At 39.8% G+C, this 19,649-nt stretch overlaps 1 protein-coding gene across 1 annotated transcript in view; it reads right to left on the bottom strand.

Annotated features, from left to right (window-relative positions):
* The window catches only part of atf6 (activating transcription factor 6), a 37,651-nt gene that overhangs the window by 3,797 nt on the left and 14,205 nt on the right, over nt 1-19,649 (bottom strand). Inside the window, exons 8-15 of the mRNA XM_044198830.1 lie at nt 18,790-18,975; nt 18,540-18,631; nt 16,822-16,965; nt 15,141-15,236; nt 14,923-15,025; nt 14,038-14,108; nt 12,305-12,416; nt 7,635-7,719 (exon numbers count right to left, since the gene is read on the bottom strand). Coding sequence (XP_044054765.1) covers nt 7,635-7,719; nt 12,305-12,416; nt 14,038-14,108; nt 14,923-15,025; nt 15,141-15,236; nt 16,822-16,965; nt 18,540-18,631; nt 18,790-18,975 — 889 coding nt within the window. The remainder of the gene's footprint in view (nt 1-7,634; nt 7,720-12,304; nt 12,417-14,037; nt 14,109-14,922; nt 15,026-15,140; nt 15,237-16,821; nt 16,966-18,539; nt 18,632-18,789; nt 18,976-19,649) is intronic.

Here is a 19,649-nt window from a genome sequence, read left to right as displayed (position 1 = left end):
AGCACAAAGTGCGGAAACTTGTCACATGCATAATCCAAATGCACAACACATGGACAAATGGAGGACGGATTTAATGGAAATCTTGCAAATTATGATGGACGTATAAAATAATGAATAACAGAAAAGCATGGAAGAACAAAGCAGGAAGTCTTTGAATAAAATGGGTAATCATTTGTACTCATGAAGGACTTGTAGCTTTATTACTGTGTTAATATCCTGCCAATCCTGCCTTTTTAGATGTGGATCACCCGCTCAGGGATTCTTTGAGCAATTTTTCTGCTGTTACTCTGCCCGAACTCGCAGACATCATGTCTCTTATGAGAGTATCCTCCAGCCCTCTGGACAAAATCCCAACTAGGTTTCTATTGGAAGTTATGGATTGTATTGCGCCCCTTTTACAAATTATTTTTAACAGCTCGCTGTCTACTGGCTGCGCCCCTGATTTCTTTAAAACAGCTTGTGTCCAGCCAGTCTTAAAAAAACCTGGGCTTGATCCCACCCTCCTGGATAACTACCGCCCAATATCCAAATTGCCTTTTATTTCAAGATTCTCGAAAAACTTGTATCTAAGCAGCTCCTTGCTGCTGTGGAAAACAATAATACCTTTGAAAAGTTCCAATCTGGCTTTTCGTCAACACCACAGCACTGAGACAGCCCTTCTCAAAGTCACTAATGACCTTTTAATGAATGCAGACGCAGGCATGTGTTCAATTCTTGTGCTGTTGGACATAAGTGCTGCCTTTGATACAATTGATCATGGCATTCTTTTAGACAGACTGAGGCACTGGGTGGGCATATCTGGAACTGCACTAGACTGGTTCGCATCTTATCTGTCCAATAGGAAATTCTGTGTTAGCATTAATAACTTCAAGTCATCCTTTTCCCATATCAAGTATGGTGTGCCTCAAGGTTCAATTCTGGGACCAATATTGTTCTCCTTATACATGCTTCCCTTGGGTGATGTAATCCGCAGACATGGTATTTCTTTTCATTGTTATGCGGATGACACACAGTTGTACCTCCCTGTCAAGCCCACTGACCTTAGTATGCTGAGTTCTCTGCAGGACTGCCTGTCTGACATAAAAATTGGATGTCGATAAATTTTCTTCAGCTCAACTCAAATAAAACTGAAATCCTTGTTATTGGGCCCCAACACATCACTAAACAAATACTGCCATCCACTGGTAACCTGTCACAACATATCAAGCCTGTTGCACGAAATCTTGGTGTCCTGTTTGATAGCAATTTATGTTTTGAGCAACATATCACTAAGCTTGTCCAATCATGTTTCTATCACCTCAGAAACATTGCAAAAATACGATCTATTTTAAATCTTAGTGATGCAGAAACTGTTGTGCATGCTTTTATCTCCTCACGCCTTGATTATTGTAACAGCCTGTTCACTTGTCTTAATCAAAAGCTCTGACACGACTGCAGACTGTACAAAACTCAGCTGCTAGGCTGTTAACCAGGACCAAGAAGTATGACCACATAACACCTGTTTTAGCCTCTTTACACTGGCTCCCTGTTGGTTTTAGGATTGATTTTAAGATCTTGTTGATTACTTTTAAGGCTCTTCATGGCCTGGCCCCAGATTATATTTTAGACCTTGTAATCCCTTATGAACCTTCACGTAGTTTGAGATCTTCGGGCAGGGGTCTCCTGTCTGTTCCTGAGTCCAGGATGAAAACTAAGGGGACAGAGCTTTTGCTATCAGGGCCCCGAGGCTCTGGAACAACTTGCCCGAAGAAATTAGGTTGTCTGAGTCAGTGTCTTCGTTTAAATCTCGTCTCAAAACACATTTTTATCTGAAAGCATATCCTGATTTTACGTGAACTGGCTGTTTATTTTACTGTTTATTTTATTGCTTTTCTGTATTTCATGTGTTTTATTTCTTTATATTTCGTCATTCACCGTGTTATTTTATTTTTCTTGTTGTGAAGCACTTTGTACTTTGTTTTGATAAGTGCTCTATAAATAAAGTTTTATTATTATTATTATTATAATATTTTCTCAAAATATTTTAAAATAATTAATGAATAATAACTGCATTCTAAAAAACTGAGCAGAGACGAGGCAGTGGGCAGCAGCCTTGGGTAGTGAAAGCACCTTGTGGGTTTGTAAGTGCAAGAGTTTGCCAGTCCTTTTGAAGTTAGCTTTATTTGATTTTGTGTTTATTTATTTTTGCAATTTTACAGTCAATATACCTTAACGTTACCCGTACACAGAAAAAGAAGAGAACAGACTTCGTATTACAGCCCACATATCTTGTACTTCGCTCATAATTACTTTGATCAAGTGAGTCGCTCGTAACTATACAATGACCAATCCAAGAACATACAAAGGTGGCCTACTAAATCTGTATAAAAGCCGTTCCAGTGGGCTACTTTCACAATTTTTCCCATGTCAGAATTGTTTTACCCTATTTACTTACTACTCAACTACATTACTGTATTCTAAAATTATTAAAGCATTCCCTAATAAAAAATGGTCACACCAAAATTAATCCATGTCTGTCATAAATATTAAAGCTGCACTAATCTATCTTATATTAACAATAGTTCAAATGACTATATGTAATGTGAAAGGGGTTGGTCATACTGATGAACCCACATGGGATTTCACCCCTCATCTCTACAATAATTACAAAATAATTACACTGTAATTTGTGTGCCATAATCTAAAACGCACCTAACCCCATTATCCAAATTGAAGACTCACAATTAATTCCCTGCACTGTTTACATCCACTTTTCACCAAAATGTCTAAATTCTATTCAGCCAACTGCTTGAGAAGCCTGAACAGTGAAACAGGAAACACACAGCCACAAGGCCCTACTTCAAACAGCAGCTCTTTGAAGAAGCTGCCAAATCTACCGTCCTGCTCTGCGTGGTCTCCTTCCCCCTTTTACTAGTGCCATCTGGAGATGACCCAGAACGTTTCAGCAACACAGTGAGCTTGTGTGTGCTGATAAAACCCTGATGTCTGGCAACAACGCATCTGAGGAAACCTGAGAGTGCATCTCAGGAGGATGGTGGCTGCCAGACTGGCACAAACTCTGGGGACATGTTCATGAGGGAATCTTTTTTTAATAGCAGAAATGAAGCAATTCATAAGCAAGTATAATCAAAAGATTTGGGTGAATAAAACTAAATACAGGTCTAATAGGATGTCAATTAGGCTACTTAAACATTCACATAACCTAATAATCCAGCCAATTTTGATTCAGAAAATTACACCAATATGCTCATCTTTTATTTACTTTTTTTTATTTTTAATGAATGATTGGGACGCTCTACAATCAAATGCACAAGCCAATGTTGAACAATAAAGCAATGTTTTACCATTAGAAAATTAGTCAAGAATCTCACAGGCTACAAAAAGACCAACCATATTTACCATCTTAGTTTAGTGAGTTAGCATTTTAATATTTGTGAATTAGCAGCACTAAAAACAAAGTACAGCTGAGGCTGATGGGAATGTCATTAGTTTTGCAGGTATTTAGTGATAAATACAGGAAAATAAAAATTTTGACCTGGTGGCCCTAGAAGAAATGTTAAGGGATAACCAAGTTATTACAATTTATCCTGAGGGGAACATGAATGTCTGACCTAAATTTCACTGCAATCAATTGAATAGTTGTTGAGATATTTTAGTTTGTAGTCTGTGTAGTCTATGAAGTGGAAAACACACTGCCGCCCCTAGCAAGTGCCGTCCCTAGCACCAATAGGAAGCGTCGCGCTGCAGTGCGTCGACCAGTCTAGTCTCTCCTCATCCACTGTTCTACACTGTATAATCAATGTTCTAATCTACACACACAAGAGACAGCGACATCAAGAGGTGAGGTGAGGAAGTCCAGCTGTCACCGGACCAGAGAAGAAGAAGAGCTGCTACGGGAGCCAGGATGTACAAGCATGGAGCGGGTGGAGTTTATTTATTTTTGCCTTATAGATACAGGCAAGTGAAGACACAAGTGAAATAGTTAAAACTACAGTGAAAAGCAAACAACAAACTAGTAATATCTGTATTTGGGCCAACATTGTACAAGTACAAAACAGCTGTTTCTCTGAGGTAAAAATTGTTTTTTCAGGGGCGTCAAGGCTGGAAATAGGAGAGTAACGTGAAGTGTCGCAGGGCTGCGCGTTGAAAAGTGTTGGTGCGTGCCTAGCCACCACCTGTGCGGGGTTGTACATAGAAAATTATGGGGGCGGCTGTTTTGACGCGCGCCATTCGGTGGCAGTGGGTTTTGGGCTTAAGGGTTAAACATTTGGGTTGGTAGGAGTCCTTTTCAGAGCACTGGTGGGGATGTTTGTTTAGGTTAGAGGAGTAGGAAAATCTAATCCCCCAACTCCTTCATTGGTGTGGAGCTCTGCCTTGAACCCCCAGTGAAAGCTGCCTGTTAGCTAAAGTGCACATGTACAATCTCAGAGAAGTAAAAATAGACTGCAGTTGGTCTCCCATGGTCGATCCACCTGTAAATGATGTCATCTCCAAAACATTCCTCTCCTCCAAACATGTCGCTTCCTCTTGATTGAGCTACTTTCAAACTCAGAGGATCATTAAATAAACACACCCTTCAGTCCTTATGAGGAGCCGCTGCTAAGCCAGATACGTTTTCAGAGAAAATCAAGGACGTCAAGGTCAAGTAACTTGAACAGAGCCCCTGAACCATGGACACGCAGCAAGACAGAAACAGACATTACGGCTTACATCAAAATCTCTATCTTCGATGTTCAGTTATTGACCAAGACAGACCAAATGCTCACTCCAGATTAGCAGAGTCTATCCACCTCCTCCAGATGAAAACCATTTAGTGACTGGAGAAGGAAGGCATTCCTAAAGGAGAGCAGCAACAGGGAGCTGGAAAGAATTATCCTCCACTGTGGAGCAATCATGCTCCAGAAAGAGGACAGTGTTTCTGCTTTTCTAAGGGTCTCGCCCAGCTAAATATGTACATTTGCACTTAATCACTTCAAAGTTTCAAACAAAGACAACATCTGAAATGCTACTTGAAGGCTGTCATCTGTGTGACACATGGAGCTTTATATGTTGAAGGAGGAAGGACGACGCGGGTGTTGTGCTACTAGAGAATCACCACCAGCCTCTTTTCTATGTCAGCCTCTGTTGGCTTGGTTTTTAACTACAGTCCTTCCCGTCAGGTCATCGAGGAACTACCAGGAGGAGCAGTTGTGGCATCTGAAATTGAAGCTACTATAAATGCATCTGGGCTCACATAAAACTACTCTTAGTCCTCTCTCTAAAAGATACCACAAGATCAAGCCAACACATTAGATGCAAACACACTAACGCCTGAAATGAGCGGGAAAAGATTTTTAGTACAAGCACAGAAGAAAACAATGCACTGAATTTGTGGCCAACCGCAGGCATCAATGACAGATCATGCAAATCGAAGACCCTTTTCTTGAGCCAACAAGAATCTTTTCAGACCTGATATCTCTCCCTGAATGCCACCTTTGTTTGGCCATTTCAACAATTAGCTGAAAAGGAGGTCTTGGATTTCACTATTTACTGCTATTTCAATGGGCCATCTGACCGACACAGACCTTAACATTCCTCCCTGACAAGACCAACCAAGAACAATGTTTACCTTCATCAATCTTCATCTGCAACACCACCCTTTCAGAAAAAAAAAAGTAATTTCCCAATGGCCATGTCTTCCCTGCTGAGTAAGAGGCTCATATTCCACTGACTCACTCCTCTCAGTTGGTTGAATCAGTACTGTAATCAAATATGTTGCTGGTGCTTTGCCACAGACAAGACAGGGAGATAACCGAAGAACAAGAAGATTTCTGATAAATATGCCATGTTAAGAGCCAACAACAACAGGCTGTCTTCCTAATTGCTCACACCCTACATAAACACAATCTCTCTTGAGTAGATTTCCTTTTAGTTCACTGTCCTGCAGGCTAGGTGAAAATCAACCCACCTGATAATTAACTCTGCAGTATTTGGACATAGAAGACTTTCTTTCCACTGAAATCTCTGATGACCGAAGTTTGACATACTGTATTGATAATCCAGCAGATCTAAGGACCATGGAGAAAAGCTATGATGAGCTCATGGAAATCAAAAACATCTGTATACTTAAATTATTCGTAAAAAAACAATTTGGCAACAAATGGGGCAATCGAAGGCCAAGATTTTTGCCAATGAAGTGCTCAGATACTGGGGCGCACCTCATGTATACCAGTGTTAAAATGTTTAGAATGGGTTTGTTTTTGAGGGCAGGCGGTCAAATAAACGGGTGATTGCTTTTCAAATGGGCTGGTGGAACACCCCCCACCCCCCCGCCAAAAACCACAACCAAGTGCACTCTGATTGCCACCCACTAGGACAAGCTGTGTACAGCAATTGTTCTCTTTAAGGGGAAATGAAGCAGTCTAGATGAGCTATGTCCCTGCTCTATAATCTGAAGAGGACCAGTATTTGCTTGAAAGTAATTTGATTTTTCATCACTAGCATGCAGTCATCATGTGCGACAATGACAGTGAATGTTTTGTGAGGCATGCTAAAACCAAAGCGCTTACATTTTCACAAGGGTTCAAGGACCAAAAATCCTGTATGTTCGGATTAATAATTCTACATTGATGACTTCTTGGCTAAACTACTCCTAACTGGCATGAAACTCGCTCATCAATATTTACCAGAAATTTGACGTGTAAAAACCTCAAACACACACATAACCACACACACAGAGAGCAGTTGCAACACTCTGCCTCGTCTGCAAGTAGCAGACGTGCCAAAATTGCACACGCTTTTACCTTCCTTGCCTGTAGGTGGCACAGCTTGGACTGGAACCACAGGTCTGGATGATACCGGCTTGGATGTTATTTTGAGTGCTTTGTACTAATAACAGTTCTTGTCTTGTCTTGTTAATAAAAAAACTGTTGTATGGGTAATGGATGTAAAGCCAGCATTTCAAGCAATGTATGTATGTAGTGATGACAACAAAGATGTGGTCACACTATATTTTTAGGCTAGCATAAGGGCATTTTTTAAATGTTTGTATTAACAATATTATATTTTAAATATAATAATAAAAATAATAAAACATCATTATTTTCAGTACAGTATCTAAGCCAAAAGGAAATTACCACATTGAAAAAGCAATTTTTTAACGTTTGTGTCTGTGTGTGGTTCGGTCAGTGGCAGTACAGACACTTAACAACATTGCTAAATGCAACAGAGAGCATAATCAGAGGCTGAAGGACATGACAGAAACCACAAAGGGCTCAGAGGGAGGGAGGGAGCAAAGACCTTCTACTAACAAGAAGCCAGATGTCAAAGAAACTTTTTTGGCAAAGAAAATCTATAAAGAAACTTTCACTTAAGTTAAACAGACAACACACACTCTCGATCCAAGAAGGTAGAATCTGGAAAACAAAATACCAGCATAGATGAAAAAAAGTATCAATATCACCTTAATAGGCTTAAAAAGCAAAAGTGCTCTATTTTGGTCCTCGAAGTTTTTCCTTACAAGTGTCTTAGGCCACAAGTAATGCATTTTTGTGGGGAGACGTGTTTCTGAATCTGCTCCCAGCTTGCCTTTCATCTGTTACATTGTGTTGAGTTGAACAAACTCCCCAATTGTGTGTCTGTGCTGCAGTGCATACCATTTATGTTCATAGCTGGCAACACCACAGACATCTTGGGTCGACTTCCTTTGTTGTGGTTGGTGGCAGGAAGTAGAAGATGATCCTGAGAACAAAGAAGAGAAGGTCATCAAGAGGAAAAGACAACTCATTTGGAAGCAAATAAAATGGTTGGATGCATGCATTTGTCAGTTGTTGATCAAGACTTGGAGCTCAGTAACCCTGAGGATAAGACCTAGACCTATTGAAGGACTTGCTTTAACAATTTGAGATTATCAATGATGCAATGGTCAATTGGGAGGTTAAAAGGTCCTAGCATAAGCATAATTTCACGAGGGCCTTTCTAGTCACAATATTCTTCAAATTGAGCACTTTTTAATGCCTTGCCCCATCATCTAAACAGTTAAAACCACTTTATTTTCAATACTCTCACCTAAAGCATGTATTGCACTTGTTAATTTACTAGAAGTCTGAAATCAAAATGGCATCAACCAGCAAAGTACTTCAGTTTCTGGAGCTATTAAAGTGAGCTTTTCTGCAACTCATTAGACAATGAGAGGGAAGGTTTTAATCAGAGCACATCCTCTCAGAAGGAGTTGTGGTGGAGAGGAATGCTAATGTGCAAACACACATGTGACTCGCATACACAACGTAATGGTGGTGTTTAGGTATAGCTCCATTACCAGATTCAAAAGCTATGACTTAAATAATTTAACTAAAGTAATACTAAGATTGTGGAATGAAATCCTACATTATCTGGAAACTACAGAACACATCTATTGCACATTTTGGTGTGCACACAACAGACGAGCAAAACTAGTAAAACAAAGCATCTCAACAAACTCACATAACACAACCAATGAATGAAACCTGCATGAAGTGATTTCTGCTAGAATTAACAGAGGCAATTATGAGTCAAGAGACTTCATGGAATTTAAGAATGAGACGGGACATCAGCAGATACTGTTTACTCTTCTCTCAGCTTGTAAGACAAGAAAAGTTATCTGACCACAACATTAAAATGATTAGCAAATTGAAGAACCAGTGACAAAAGAGATACTGCTATGAGCACAATGAAAAGGGTACTCCACGAATTTAGTATTGCACTTCCATAAGGTTGTCATTACACATTAAAAAAAGAATGGTCAAAATTGAAGCAGTAGAGGCGAGAGAGTGAGAATCCTGAGTTTTAGTTCCTACTATGGGTCAATCTACAGAAATGCTGGATCCTAAATTTCCTATAATACAACTAATAATAGCATCCTTCATTAGAATGCCCCTGCCTCCTAAATATCCACTTCTTTCCAACTCCACACCTCCAGTTTGAAACGCAGACTTTCTCAAACCCAATCCGAGATAACCCTTTTGACATCATCAGGGTTAGAGCCATTATGCTGACATTATGCAACTGGCTTTACAGGGCGAGTAGTACTACTCATTACAAGTAAACTGAACTTCATGTGTAAAATTGTGCCCTTTTAAGAACAGTTAAGTGAGACAGGTAACTCTGCAGGACTGGAGCTTTTTGTGGCTTTCCAACTACCAAAAGACCAACTGAAAACTGGTTAACACACTGTGCTTGCAAAACTCAGCCTGGTGTGAAAAGAAAAATGATGGGTGTTAAGGTGATGACAGGCGGGAGTACAGTCTGAGGTTGGGAAAGGGATTACAGCGAGAATATAGGAAGAAGCAATGTGGAAGACTTGTGAGATACAAGGAGACATACTAATGTGTGGGAAAGACTTGTGTCAATGAGAATAAAGAGGATGTTAAGAAAAACAGAGGCTTGTGGGAGGCTTTTGTATGTCACTGTTGTAAATGAGTGTTCTTCATAATGCCTAGTAAGTTTTATTAAAATTACAGTAAATCAGCTAAGAAGTAATCTTTTGTACCTTAATTATTAGTGTTTCTTCAGAATAAATGGTTTGGTGTGATATATGGTCGGTGCAAGGAATTAAGGATAAGCTGTAAGCCGCCAAAGGGGAGTATTAAATGTTAAAAATGAATGAGAGGGTGCCTCAACTGTATTCAGCAGGAGTTAGGGAAAACACCAATCACATTACTGCTCATCATCAGGGGGACCGGCAAGATTGTCAAGCTGACATAACAGCTGCAGCTGCCATGACAACAGGTGAATTTTCCTTGAACCTTATTGGATACGGTCCACAGTGAAAGCAGCCAGTGTTTCCACCACCTCACCTCAATGCACACTTATATAAAGCCACAGGTGCTAAAACAACACGAGAAGTGAAGCAAGACAGAAAAATGATGGTAGAGTGAGAGCAGTTCCCTGTTTTGGTCTTGTTATGTTTTCCATCACCTCACCTCATTTCACACTTAAACAAAGCCACAGGTGGTAATGTATTTGTTGAGGGCTTAAAGTAACCTTGACCTAAGCATGGCCATCTCTGAGCGAGCAACACACTGTAGGAAGTGACCTCAACTGCTGGCGAGGGCAAGAACAGGCCATGATGAAACATTTTTGCCTAGAGGGACAAAAGTCAAAATTGGTAGTGATTGGCTTTAAAATCTCAACAAATTCCAAATTTAATCCAGAGCTTTGGCAGTGTTGTAATAAGATCATACCGACAGGAACAAAAAAACAAAAGCACACCCGCTTTTGCCGACACACAGACACACAAACAAACACCCTGAAACCCAGGAAACAAAATACAGGCAAATAAACTGACTGAGAAAAGCAGACGAGGCTCTGTAAGAATTAAAAAGGTCACACTGAATAACAGGCCTGTAATCTTACTATTTAGTGCTTCTTAAAGTGTTTCTGTCATACTCAATAATGCATCTTTGATTACTCTAATCTTTCCTGCTTATGAAAACCCACTTCAGCACTTAATTAAAAAAAACCTCATCCAAAGATTGCAGGCTACCAGCCTACAAGGAAAGAGGACTTGTGATATTTTCCTTTGGTTTGGAGAACGATTAATACATCTTCAAGAAAATTAATCAGCAACTATTTTGATAATCAATTAATCGTTTATGTCATTTTTTTCAAGCAAAAGTGCCAAACATTCTGTAGTTCTGGTTTCTCACCAGGTTTCTTTGTCTTAAGTGGTTGTAAACTGAATATATTTTGGTTTTGGACTGTAAGTCTGGCAAAACAAGCAATTTGAAGACATTGCCTAGGGCTTTTAGCTATTAAGATGGGCATTAAGATGGGCATTTTCCAATTTCCATTTTCTAATATTTTTACCAAACAGTTAATCAGTTAATCGAGAAAATAATCATTAGTTGCAGCCAAATAAAAGCTTTAAAATACTAAAACCTATTTTTCCTTAGGTGTTACTGTTTTCAATTGTGATTAAACAAAAAAGGTTATTATTCAATTTTTAAAAAAAAATATAGGTTTAATTTCATTTTAAGTTCTGTTATTTGTTATGCTTTCTCTGTCACAAAGTGTTACCATTAGCCATTTTTATGGCTAATTTTTTTATTTGGGTGATTCATTACAAAAATCAAACCTCAGGAATTACTATGTTTTATTATGTTTAACTGGTTTGATTAAAAGTTAAAGTATCAGGGAGGTTTTTGCCCTATAATGTTACATTTTTCATTCTAAGATACAAAGTCTGATGTTTGGTTTTGGATAAACTATAACACCCTCACCGCTCATGCAACACAAAGCTGCTAGAAACTGAAGGACGGCTACACCATTGTTACCATTGTCCTTGCTGTCACCATGCCAACTCAGAGTCAAACCTTTGTGACTTGCTTGGTGACAAGACGTCTTGATCTTTGACCACATACTTCAAAACTCCAGCCCCACTGAGTAATCCTAAGGATTTAAGGGTTTAACATCACCCAGAGTATCCAGAGTTGCTGTGCTCTTTGGAACAGTGATGAAGAAACATATCTTCATTTCAGAGGACAGCAATAGGCGATTCAGGTTTGCAAAGCTGTTAGTTAGCTAAATGAATCATTTCTTAATTTTACTTTTTGGCCAAATTTGAAAATAAATGCTTGTTACTTGGCAGGAGTTCAGTGACAACAGATGGGGCAGCAACTTAATAAAATAATGAAACACAAACTATAAGCAAATGTATTTTCTTTTTGTTTGGTTAGCACTTGAGAGCAAAAGGATGTAAGGTTGGGTCTATAAATATCTATTTTGAAAAGAAAGGACAGCAATGAAAGAAACAAACCCAAACTAATCAAAGAACTCTTTCTGAATATGAAGCCAAGGAATAATAATATAAAGAGGGAAAATTAAAAACAGATTCAGAGTCCCAAATGTGGAAAAATGGTCAAATGAATAAAGACCAAGCAGATTAACCGTGACATATGGTCATGGTCAACATGGTCTTGATGATTGCAAATGGACCAAGGAAACTGGACTGGAAAGGGGTAGTTAGACCCTTGGGCGTGTGTATTTCATCCCCTCCCCCACACTCCAGTTCTCTCTCAAATCAAACCTCTCTGCTGAGGAACAGACCTATTACATATAATTTATGATTCATAAGTTACTCTTTCTATAATTAATTTGTCGCTTTTTATGACCAGTTTGGGAGAAGGAAATCTCACCACAGACACACATGCAATGAAATTGATTTGTGTTTAGCTGAGAAAACTTCCATTGAAATCTCTTCTAATTTTAATTTATGTGATCAACTTAACGAGCCAACGGCAGTTTCTCCTCTCAAATCAGTTGATGGACCACACAAGTTGAAACTTACCCTGCGGAAAGACACTACGTAAAAAGTGTCGCCACGGCGATTGATCTCATCAAAGAAGTCACTGTAGGTGTGATGAGGTGCGTAGTATACCTGCAGCTCACTGCCAGGATTCCTGTTGATAAAGAATAACACGATTGCAGAAAAATATGAGGAACACTGAAAAATATTCAGAAATGGGGAGAAAAGGAGAAACTGGGGTTCAATCAATATGGGTGTTTCAAAACTGACAAGTTGAAACCTGATATTCAATGTTTTGTGCCAGAAAAATGTATTACATTTGTCAAATTTCCTGCAGATAAAATTCTTTAACAGTTTTAATATCAGATTTTTATTAAAACACTAATATTATTTGATATGGCTGTCTGTTTAACCCAAATACAGACAACACTTTCTGCTTTGGTGTTAGAACAAGATCGTTGATCATCAAACACAACTAATTACAGTGGAGCACACACAGTCATCTAGTGGGGGCACTGATTTACATCTCAGTCATCTAGAGCTGCAACTATTAGTCAGTGAATCAGTTAGTCAATCAACAGAAAAGTAATCTGCAGCTATTTAATAACTTATTAACTTATTTAAGTCATTTTTCAAGCAAAAATGCTCAAAAGTCAATTGGTTCTCAATTATGAGACTTTGCTACTTTTCCTTGTTTTACATTATAGTAAACTGATGTTCTTTGGGTTTTAGATTGTTGGTCAGACAAAACTAAACATTTAATGACATCACCTTGCACTCTGGGAAATTGTGATGGGTATTTTTCATAATATTCTGTTGTGTAACCAAACCATTAATCGATTTTCAGTAAAAGAATTAGCAGATTAATCGATATTAAAAATAATCATTAGTTGCAGCTCTACAGTAGACTACTTCCTTTGTTTCACAACCTACTGCTGTAACACAATGGTTCTAAACATAATGTATACAGCAGGATGGTCACAGACATGAATGAAAACCAAAACTTTTGTGAAGGGCAAACCGCAATTCCTCTGGGACCTGGGTACAAGATTTAATGCTTGAACAGAGTATTTTCTGTTTTCATTCTGGCCAACCGGTGGCCCTGCAGAGGTTAACTGCTGAACTGATTTTTCCTCTTTTGTCCTGTAGATGTGGACGTTTCATAGCCTTCATAGACTTACAACTGGGGGGAAGAAAACTGCAGGTGGCCAAAAAACTATTGACTCCATCTGTCTGATCTAAACTACACAGTGCAGTCCAGCAGAAAAGGTTCTTATTGACCGCCAAACCTCTGCAGCAGCGTACAAGGGCCATGCTTTAAAATCACTGTATCATAAATCGGTCAGATTGTAAAAACTGAAAAAGAGGGCAAATGCCAAAAATGTGGAAATAGAAGCAGAAATGTTATTTCCCGTTACAGTTCCATTTAAAAACCCACTTTGGTCAAATACAACTCTAAAACAATGAAACATACCAGTTTGTTGCTTTACATAATCTATTTATGTGGATCCCGCAGACAGTAAACACTCCAGTCTGCAACTGTAAACAGATTACAGCTCACTGTTTTAGTTTACAACACAGTGTTGGTTTACCACACAAGTAGTAGTTATTGTGTTCAGAAATCTACAGTATGTTCTGCCCTCTAGCTGTCAAGAAATGTTTAATGCAGCTTTAAAATCGAATTGCAATAGTTTGTATGAAAAAACTTGAAAACTTGAAAAAGGATTTACCTGTGTAAATCTGACAAAAATACATTGTCACAGGCCTTTACTCACTTTTCCTCAGTAGTTTCTGTGTAATGGACGGTCACAATTTGGGCTCTCTCTGCCTCCTTATTTTCAGTTTTCTGTTAGGAAAAATGAGAGAGAATTAGCTATAATCTTTATATTCGCTTCAACTAACCATTAGACAGAGCAGGATAAACCGTTGGCAACACTGTCTTAACACATCAATACAGGCACCATTCAAAATATTATAATTGACCATTTCAAAACATCTAGATATCAAGAAACACATTCCAGTCCCAAGGTTTTCTGCTGATAAATCACATCTAGATCATCGTAGGATAACAACAATCAGTCAAGACTTGCCAAACACACAAGGGCATGTAGAACCATTCAAATGAGCAGAAACCCAATTGAAAAGTTATATCTTACTAATATGATCTTGTAAAGTTGAAATACTGTGAAGACGCATGCGTGTCTGTTGGGCTAAAACAGCTCAATACAGGTGAGAAGTAAACACATGTACAATTCTATTTATAGTGAAATGAAGAATGGGTATATACAAACTAGGTAACTCCTAGTGGATTAGACTTACTGTGACAGATTTTGAAAAAATGATGGAAAAAAGGAGCAGGGGGGCACTAATGCCACAGCTCCCCTCTAAGTGTTGTGTTTACTTTCTCAGGGCTGCCGGATTAAACTCAGCCCAATAAAGAGAAATGAGAGGCAAAAAAAGAGATGGTGTGAGGGGAGGTGAAACAGTAGTGAAAGAGAGGCTTTGCTTTGCCAAAAACCACTTTATACTTAAAGTAATGGCCTAAAATACAAGTGCAGTTTAGTTTGTAAGCTTTATTGCAAACACTGAACACCACTAAATTTTTGCACGGCCCATTAGATATGTTTTCCTGTTTTCCGAAATATGCTGCTGTGACTTACCAGAATGGTCCTGGTGGGTTTGTGACTGCTGCTACTCATGCGCCTGGTTTTGGTCTGCTGTAGTTCATGACGGTGGACCCAACCCCTCAGCTCGTGGGCCAACCTGCCAATCAACATATATTAGACCTTTTTTTTCATTTTAGCTAGGGTCTGAGCCTTTTTAAGGTCTCATGTGAGAGGAGAAAAGTGGGCCATGCATTAAAGAGTTCATAACTTACTCTAAGCACTTGGTCCTGTTAACAGGAGGCTGGCAGGGGGGAGGTGGTCTGAGGAAGATAGGATCTTTCACCACCATCAGGGCCTTATCCTCAGAGCTACAACACAGAAGAAAAAGCAGACAGAGGGTGTTAAAATGAAGAGAAAAGTGATAACTTTACAAGGCTGGTCAGACGCTCTCAAATAAATGTAAGAATTTCATAATAACAATCTGTTAAAAATATTTTCCACATGTTGAGAATATGCTTTGAATGCAAACTGAGAGCCAACATGGCTGCTTGCCCTCTGACAGAGGTGAAACACCCAGAGTGGACTGAGGAACGGGAAGCAAAATGGCACCAAAAAATTACCCCTGCATGGCTTCAATGTGGGGACATTTACATCCCTGTTGAATTTCATTGGTTACTAATGAGTTTTATTGATTCAAATTCTTAATACTTGACATGTGCAGAGGTGGCAGAGCTTCAGTCACTGAATGTATGCACAAAAACGCAGTGCAGAGATTCTAAAAGGATATGTTCACATGCTGCTATAAATCCTGCTCAGAATGATCAGAAACATGCTACAGAGAACTGAGCATTACCACCCTGTAGGTCACATCCAGTCTAATCATGGACAATGACAGACGAAAACAACAGCATAACAGCCTGGATTGTTACCATAAGGTGGGTTTATATACATTATGGATTAGCAGCACACTGCACTGCATGACTTGACTGTCATCCTCAGACGCTACTGTGACTTTAATTACCACTATTATACTTCAGTGAGTGAATGATTATGTTGTTTGAGGTGATGATGTAGACTGTCCACAGTCAGTGCCCACCTGCAGGGGGGCTTGTTACCAAAATGTCTGCCACTGACATAATACCTCCCCTGGGCCTCCCTGATCTGAGCCAACACATCGACTACGCCTTGCGTTCCCGTCTCTAAACGCTCTGGAAATGGTTCGGCTAGACAACATGTCAGACCACAGAGGTCTGATCATAACTCTAACCGAGGGGCCTGTATTATCCTTCCTGCACACACACACCTTCCTGTTCAGTGGGACCCCGAGATTAGGTTGCATATCTCCCCCGTCATTCTCCTCTCTGCTGCGTTTGGTGCTGTCACACCTTTTGTAAAGGCTAATGTGTTCTTTCCTGCCTGCGCTGGTTTAATTCTGCTGGGAAACCTGACACTACAGCTGAATGGTTTGCATTAACATGTAACATACCCTACGCAGAGATCTGACAAAACGCAGGCTGGCAATGCCATGCAGGCATTAGATGTTCTGACCACCTTGCAAAACATCATTGGGGGTGTAGGTAATGTACCAAAGAATGTTATTTATGCAATTTACAAATGAGATTGCTGGGCCTCTATTGCATTCAGAAAAGACAGAAAAATATATAACCCTTTAGAAAAATAAACTGTTACTAGCAATATAAAGCTGGATGTCAAACAAGGCCTGACCCCAATTTCCCACCTTGTTACTCAAAGCACAACTGCTAGCCAACTAGCCAGGGGCCTGGAGGCATTTGAAAGGCAGACGTTTGGACAGAGTTGGTAACAGGCTGGCGCACATGTTTACACGTGCTGTTATGAGCTGTACCAGTTCAGACTGAGCCCAGACACAGGTGCATCCTGGTCCGCTGACACGGTGTTGTGTCGTGAAAGGTGTCGGGGGGTTCAGCTCATTACCTGTCTGCAATCTCAGAGGGGCCACTGTGGAGGGGATCGGGGCCCATCATGACCTCAGTTTCTGCCCCTGGGGAGAAATCCAACAGGTGTCTGCCGCTGTGCTGCGTGGAAAAAACGTCATGCTTGGAGCCTCCCTGAAACAGACTGATGACAAACAGAAGACAAATGAGGTGAGGAAAAGAGGCAGGTGAGGTAAAATCAGGACACTTGGGATGGAGGAAACAAACTGAAAAGAAGGACTGGGTACTGGACTGAAATGACCGATGAATTCCATGTGGCCCACTTCCTGTGCACAGGAGGGTTTTTTGTTTTTAGCCACAAGCAGAATCTAAACTCTGATCTAAACTGCATAACCCAAAGCACGCTGTGGCACGCACACAAGCAAAAATACACACTGTCTCTTTCAATGGTTTTATTACACTGGGTGGCATTTTCATTTTGAAGGGATCGGACCTCAAAAGCGGGCATATTTTACATTCCAAAGGAGAGCCCTAACACAAAACACACAGATGCGAGCACAGGTACAGAAACACACAGACTTCAGCTACTGTGATTACCACTCAAGTCGCAAAAGCAAAGCTTTTTCATGTTTAAGCTCTAGAGAACAACTGAAAGAACACATTCCCAGCACAAGGCGCACGCAGATTATTGAAGCCAACAAGTCTGACAAGTAAATGCTCGCATCCTTGTGGAGAAAGTTATTCCCAGGAGAAAACAAACATTTTTACAACATGAGAACAGAGAATTCATCGTTACAGTCGGAGGTGGACTGTGAGCTTGAGTTTGTGGAATTACACAATCTCTCCATCTGCTAGCTGGGTGGAATCAGTACTCTTTCCCCAGTGTAGTTTTACATAACTCATCTTAATTTGTCAACGTTGTTAATGTTACAAGCAGAGATCAGAAAAACTGCCATAAACAAACGTTTTATACTTCTTTTGAAGCCTGAAATTGTTTTCTTTTTTTGTAAGTGGTAAATGCTCACTTTCTTCCCAACCCAGCAGGGTGTTTTGAGTCTTATTCACCCATTAGTCACAAAGTCCTATAAACTCTGGCAACAACAACAGAGAAATTAAACATACACACAAGAGCCACTTGGCAGGGATGAACTATTAGTCGTCAGTTTCTTTACCAACCAGACCCCTTTAACTCAGGATAAGACTGGACTTGTACAGTATGAGCATTACTGGACTACAATATTCTGGATGTACCACAAGATTACTATGGTAGGTGATTTTGCTCAAAGCTTTAAAGGGAGACCAATCATCAATTCATGGGATACAACATGGACATGTCTTAGCTAAACTGTTGGCAAAAGATTGTGAAAAGATAGTTTTTTTTTTTACTTTGTCAATTGTATTTTTAGGCCAATGTGTTAATTAACTTTGTCAACTCAATATGGGTGAAGTAGGTTTGTTGCTTCAGTGAGAAATGTTGAACTGCACTGTTTTCAATCAACATTTTTGCATAATTCCCACAATGAGTCATGGGGCTTCCCATTTATTTTCCTCCAGTAATCAAACTCTTGTGTATCCAACATAGTATGTTGTAGTTACCAGTAATCTCCCTGTATCTTGAGCTACAGTATCCACCATCACCAGCGTTCTTATGTTTTGAACTGAATTTAAGCTTTTAGACACTAAATCAAATTGTTGTATGGACAGTCAAAGACATACAGAGAGAGATCCATAGTCACAAATGATGTGTCATACGCTCACCTCATTGGTCCAACGTTAAGCACAAGGAACACCAACACCACCATGAGACACACAGCTCTCCTCTTGGGGGCTGTTGCATTTAGTACTGTGTTCTGCAGGAAAAGAAAGGCATCATGATAAATTACAAACTACAAATTACAGATATGAGTCATGTATGAATGAAAACTTTCACAAGTTTCTCAGACAACGTGCTGAGGAAATTTCTGGCTGTGTGGAAGTATTGGCAGAGCTGTGGCTTCTAGCCTCTCACCTCACTCAGCAGGCCTTCCAGTTGCCTCTTGAGGTTGCCATTCTCACACTTGAGCACTTCATTCTCAGACAACGCCACTTTCAGGCGAGCTTCCAGCGAGAGCAGATACTCTTTCTTCTTTTTCCGAGACAGGGATGCTGACTCGCGGTTCTTTATCATGCGCTGCTGCCTCTGGGACAACTTTGACTGGAGCAAGAAAGCAACAAAGATAGAAACACAGACAGAAGAATAACATTTTTACATAGGCTATTACTTATGTCAAGTCACATATTTCATCACATGTGGATGTATCCACTCGACACCTGTCCATACAGGAAGGAGGGGCGGTTATGGTGAGAATGCAATGAAATGCCTGCCTGAGCCACCTGTTGGGTTGTAGATCATAGGCTCTTCTCACTAGTGCGACATCATGTTTATCTATGCTATCAAGGGCATTTAGTTAAAACGGCTTTTCATTCATATCAGCAATCTTTTTCTGTGAAACCACCCAAACAAGTGTCTTGGGGATAAGTACGAAAAAATTATATACACACATTTAGGCATGCGAAACAACATAGTACAGTCAATCCTAGATAAGTATGTTATATATGCTTATCCATATTTACTGCTGTTTCCACACTAGAGCGCTGCTCTGTCATTTTTTTACACCAACATCTACTCATTCATGCTCAGGATGTATGTAGTACATTGAACAACATTGAGGAACTCCTTACGTGAAGAAGTGTGAGAAGGTAGGAGAAGTTCAGAAAGGGGGACACTGGCATGAGAGAGAAACCACCAGTAAAAAGACAGACAACACAGTGAGAAAGTAAATGGAAGAAGGGAAGTGGACGCTGACATAAAAGCCAGGGTCGACTTTG

This window comes from Siniperca chuatsi, linkage group LG6 (genome assembly GCF_020085105.1).
Source record: "Siniperca chuatsi isolate FFG_IHB_CAS linkage group LG6, ASM2008510v1, whole genome shotgun sequence".
In the NCBI taxonomy this organism is placed as follows: Eukaryota; Metazoa; Chordata; class Actinopteri; order Centrarchiformes; family Sinipercidae; genus Siniperca; species Siniperca chuatsi.
This window is presented reverse-complemented; position numbering and strand designations above follow the sequence as displayed.